Genomic DNA, 5,173 nt, shown 5'->3' with positions numbered 1-5,173 from the left:
AGTTAAATGGCCTAGTCCTGGAAAGGCTTTATTCTAGGCTGGGGCTATGCAAATTATGCAGACCTTCTATGCTTCCTGGCTTGAGGGAAGCCTTCGGGGGCGCGGCCGCGGTGGCACTTGGACCCGAGGAGGCGGCAGGTGAGGGGCTCCGGAGCTTTCCAGGTGCTCTGGGGTCCAACAGGAGCTGGTGCCGCGGCCAGGCGGGTCTCAGGCCTGAGAAGAACCGAGACTTCTCGCCCCATCGTCGCTCTGTGGCTTTACCGGCGTGAGACTACATTTCCCGTCGGCCCTCGCGGCGCGCGCCGGCTGGCGCCCCCTTTCTGCGTCCAGCCTCATAGGCCAGGTGCTTGGACCCCTTAGGTGGGTGCGCAGGGGTCTCCGACCCCCTGAAATTGCAGATGTTTTGCATTCACTGTTATGCGTGCTTTTTTTTTTTTTTTTTTTTTTTTTAAATCTGAGAGGAAATCTTGTTTCATGAGGTTCTCAGAGAGTTGCAAGACCCCAGAAGACTTAGAACCGCTAGTTTAGAAAAAGTTATACTTGGGAACATTTTATATGACCTTGTTCAAATTCTGTGTCCAGCAATGGAGAAGCACTTGAGTGAATCACAGGCCATCCTGTGTAAATAGGATATGGTGCAGTTAATACAAATAATGCTTATAAAAGTGGTCATAATAAAGAAAAGCTGCCTATTACATCATATTAAGCAACATTCATAATTATTTCACTTACAAGTTACTTAGAACCAAATGTTTGTAATGCAATAGGCACTTTATATACTTACTCCTTTACAAAATACTTCTTGTTTAACAATGAGCTCAAGAACTGGTTAAATGACAACACTGCAAATACTTGGGTGTTTTTCCTTCCAGTTTTTTTGTTTTGTTTTGTTTTTAGCCTGTGTGTTAGTGAGTTTGACTTCTTTTTGCTGAATGTTCTCAGAGGATCCAGTAGTTAATATCTTTGCTTGTCAGTTTTTGATAGTCATTTTAGATAGTCACTTGGCATCGCATTATATGGCTGTGCCAAAAATTATTCAACCACTTGCCTACTTGTGGACTTGCCTACTTATGTACTAATTTTCAGTTCTATTATTTAGCAAATATTATTGGGCCTGCAGCTTTGTGCACTGCTGTGTCTCTATGGAAGGACACATTTATGTGCTGATAATGGAGCACTGGGCGTACTGCGTGTGATTTGTCTCTGACTGTTCCTTGCAAGTCTGTCCCATTTGTTGATGCAAGGCATGCTCCATGAAGTGGCAGTTTGGGCTGTAAAGGTTTTTGTAAATTCGGCAGTTGGGAAAAGAGCCAGGTAGACTTTCGAAGGTGTTACATTTGCTGCAGGAAAGAGTTAAATGGCCTAGTTCTGGAAAGGCTTTATTCTAGACTGGGGCTATGCAAATTATGCAGACCTTCTATGCTTCCTGGCTTGAGGGAAGCCTTCCTTGTCCTTGAGGTAACATGTGGGTCTCAGTCACTAGAACAGCCCACAGCATCCCCGTCTCAGTCTTGCATCTGCAACAAAACAGAACCACTGGATGTTTAGGGGAAATGGGAGGGAACGGACCACTGGTTTCCCTTTGCCTTGCAGCAGCTAAAGCTGGTTTCCTGGGGTTGGGTGAGGATCCCTTTGTCCCCTTCCCGCCCCCCATTTTCTTGGTGGGCAGAGGGGCAAGCAGGTGGGAACTTGTAACTTTGGCATTCTAGGAGCTGTGAGGCAAGCCTAGCCTCTCATATTTGCTCTTTCCTCCCCCAGCTCTGCCATCGCAGGACTCTGCCCTTCCCCAAGAGAGGAACCAGGAGGAGGACCTGTCAGCCCTTGAAATTCTAAAAGTCATGTCCCTTGTGAGTTTTAACATCCCACAAATATTTGCTTTCCTTATCTTGAAACTTTCCACCTGGGTTCCATCCAGGAATTTGGTTCTCAGACTTTCCCATTTTAGGGAATAAAAGTACTAGGCAGGAGTCCCCTCTCCCATTGTCCTCTCCTCTCTGACAAATGCCCACAGATTTATTCTCTGTAGCATTCTGCATCTCCTGATGGTTTTCGTCTGCTAGGAGGAGAAACTCATTTCCCTGTATGAAAGAGAGCATCCTTTGTAAGAACTGAAGTGTGAAGAGATGGAAATGAATGGTTAGAAGCAATCGCATATAGAAAAGCAGGGGAGGTGGTGTTGGTTGGTTTCAATTTCAGCACGTGGTACAGTGTCCTGCTTTGGGGGTGATTAATGATTGGATATGTAATTGAGGTTTGGCTGGGAATCCATCAAGATTCGATGCCAGAATTAAAGTCTAGTTTGACGTTGAACAGAGCATTTGAATCTGGGACATCCTCCATTAGTTTCTTTAGCTTAAGAGCAAGAAAAGTACAGAGCTGAGGATGGTGAGTGACACAGAAAGTGAGATGATCAGTCAGCTAGGTGAGTGAGTGGTCAGGGCTTGGAAAAACCTTAGAGATCTGATCCAACCTCGGGATCCAAAATAAGAGGATGTTTGGGTCATTCATTTCACTTGATAGAAAACTGTACACTCAATAAAAGTGATCTCCATGGTTTTTCCCATGAAGAAAAATGCTTGTGTTATGTTCCAACATAACGATGAACTTTCATCTCCAAGAAATTCTTGACTTATATGAAAATCCTGTATCTAAGATAGATAACATGTTTCCATAATTAAAAAAAATAAAATAAAATATTTGGGGAAAATCCATCAGAAATATTTTTTATTGTTACTGTTATTCCAAAAGATAGAAATGATAGGTCTCACTTTGAGAATTTATGGTATGCCAAGTACAGAGTGGGCAGTGTGCTTTATTACACTGTTTCTTACAATAAGGAAAACTCCGTTTAGCTTGATTTTAATTTTCATCCCAGACCTGTACACAGAGCTTTGATTTGCAGTTAAAAGGAGTGTTTGAGAACATCTGAACATTCTGTTTTACTCATACCCATTTCTTCTGTCACTTTTCACATTCAGTCCCACCTTTCTTGTTCAACAAAACAACCCCCCTCCTGCAAAGACCTACCCCACCTCCTTTCATCCCACTGTGAACCATTGGAATACATATATATCGTACATGCCTGCCATTCCAGGGGTCAGAATTGTTCAGGGATGTGGCCATAGTCTTCTCCCAAGAAGAATGGCAGTGTCTGGCACCTGCTCAGAGGGATTTGTACAGAGACGTGATGTTGGAGACCTACAACAACCTGGTCTCACTGGGTAAGGTGATCTCATCTGTTTAGTTTGGAGGTTATCCTTGGGCATGTTCCTTCCTGGTCAGTTTTTGGGTGCTTTTCAGTCTTATGACTGGTCATTTTTGAGGGGTTAAAGGGCAGCGCTGTCAGCTGAAGCTGCATCTTCCCCTGCCCTCAGGCAGTTGTTCCATCTTCCTCTGGCGCTTCCTGCAACTGCCTCTCCTGCTTGATGACCAGGTCCTGGATCTGAATTCTGGGGCCCTCACACCATAACCAGGTGGCATGTTTCTTCTCATCTCCAGGTCTTGCCATTTCCAAACCTGATGTGATCTCCTTCCTAGAGCAAGGCAAAGAGCCCTGGATGGTGGAGAGGGTGGTGTCTGGAGGCCTGTGCCCAGGTGAGTGAGGTATCAATGGGAAGGGAGTAGCCACTGCAGGTATCAGGTCAGCTGGAAGTAGCCCTTTGTCTTAGAAAATCTTCCCTGCAGATTGCTACATTCAAAGCTTATGTCTTAAGTGTTGTCATCCTCTCCTCCCAACCTCCATTCTCTGAAAGGCCCCAGTGTGTGTTGTCCCACTCCATGTGTTCATGTGTTCTCATCATTTAGCTGCCACTTAGAAGTGAAAACATGCAGTTTTTGGTTTTCTGCTGCTGTGTTAGTTTGCTTAGGATAATGGCTTCCAGCTCCATCCATGTCCCTGCATAGGACATGATCTTGTCCTTTGACCATTTTTCTAAAGGAATGGGTATTGGTTTGTTTGAATTTTGGAGAGTCAGTTAACAAGTACTTATAAGCTTTTATTATGCACCATGGAATATGCCACAGTATACATTGATGAGGCAGGCAGACATTATCCTTGCTTTCAAGGAACTTACACTGCAGTGGGAAAATAGACATGAAATCATACAGACACATGGACATGAGCTAATATATGAAAGAAAAAGAACAGGTTGAGTCAGGGTGCATGGTAGGGCCAATGGCCTCTTCAAGGATGAGGCGTTTCAGTTGAGACATGGAAGGTGTGATGTAGCTGGGGAATACCAGTTGCAGCCAGTGAGTGTGAAGGACCTGAGCAGGGAGCCCTTGGTACCTCTGAGATAATGGACGGCCTCTGTGGCTGAGTTCAGTGAACAAAGGAAGGAACACAAAGAAACACCCTAGGGGCCAGGCATGGTGGCTCATGCTTATAATCCCAGCACTTTGGGAGGCTGAGGCGGGCAAATCACTTGACTAGCCTGGCCAACGTGGTGAAACCTCGTCCCTACTAAAATCACAAAAATTAGCCAGGTGTGGTGGCACATGCCTGTAATCCCAGCTACTTGGGAGGCTGAAGCATTGCTTGAACACGGGGAATGGAGATTGCAGTGAGCCAAGATCAAATCACTGCACTCCAGCTGAGGCAACAGAGAGAGAGTCTGTCTCCAAAAGAAAAAAAAAAAAGATAAGCTAGGAAAGGCAACCACATTAAGAAGTTTGGGCTCTGCACTGTGGGCAGAGGGAAAGCAGTGTAGAAATAGAGCCAAGCCATGATTTTGTGGTCCACCTTGAGAGGATATTAACTACTGCGTGTCTCACATATTATTCACCTGCTAGTTTCAGAAGTCATTGATAGTTTTCCCTTGGATCAGATATGATTAATAGTTACAAAAGAGTGATTTTTAAAAAACTTTATTCTTCTTTATTTATTAGATCACATGCTCCTGTAAAGAAGAGCTTTCTCCCTTTCACGATTTGTTTCTTCATTTATATCATATGGATTAATAGTAGGTGGCATATTTTTTCTCATCTCCAGGTCAGAATAAAATAAATCTTATTTTATCCTGTAACAGATGGTTACCCTTATCATTGTTTATCACAACATTCATGTTTTTCCAAATTTGGCCAATGACACCCTTTCAGACTGGCTCTTGGGCTCTTTGGACATAATCCCCTACACCTTTTTTTTATAAGCACGGGTTTAACTTTTTTTTTTTTT

The 5,173-nt window shown here is 44.0% G+C and overlaps 1 protein-coding gene across 3 annotated transcripts in view; it reads left to right on the top strand.

Moving 5' to 3' along the window:
* The first annotated feature begins 102 nt into the window (after positions 1–102).
* ZNF582 (zinc finger protein 582) overlaps positions 103–5,173 on the top strand; it is a 16,539-nt gene continuing 11,468 nt past the window's right edge. The window contains exons 1-4 of one of the 3 annotated variants that reach the window (XM_011996988.1): positions 103–360; positions 1,759–1,847; positions 3,095–3,221; positions 3,499–3,594. In XM_011996988.1, coding sequence (XP_011852378.1) covers positions 1,839–1,847; positions 3,095–3,221; positions 3,499–3,594 — 232 coding nt within the window. In that variant the 5' untranslated portion in view covers positions 103–360; positions 1,759–1,838. The remainder of the gene's footprint in view (positions 361–1,758; positions 1,848–3,094; positions 3,222–3,498; positions 3,595–5,173) is intronic. The other 2 variants (XM_011996989.1, XM_011996990.1) reach the window with 2 other exon arrangements.

Source organism: Mandrillus leucophaeus, unplaced genomic scaffold (genome assembly GCF_000951045.1).
Source record: "Mandrillus leucophaeus isolate KB7577 unplaced genomic scaffold, Mleu.le_1.0 Scaffold53, whole genome shotgun sequence".
Lineage (NCBI taxonomy): Eukaryota > Metazoa > Chordata > Mammalia > Primates > Cercopithecidae > Mandrillus > Mandrillus leucophaeus.
Note: the sequence above shows the minus strand (reverse complement) of the source record. Positions and strands in the feature narration are given on the sequence as shown.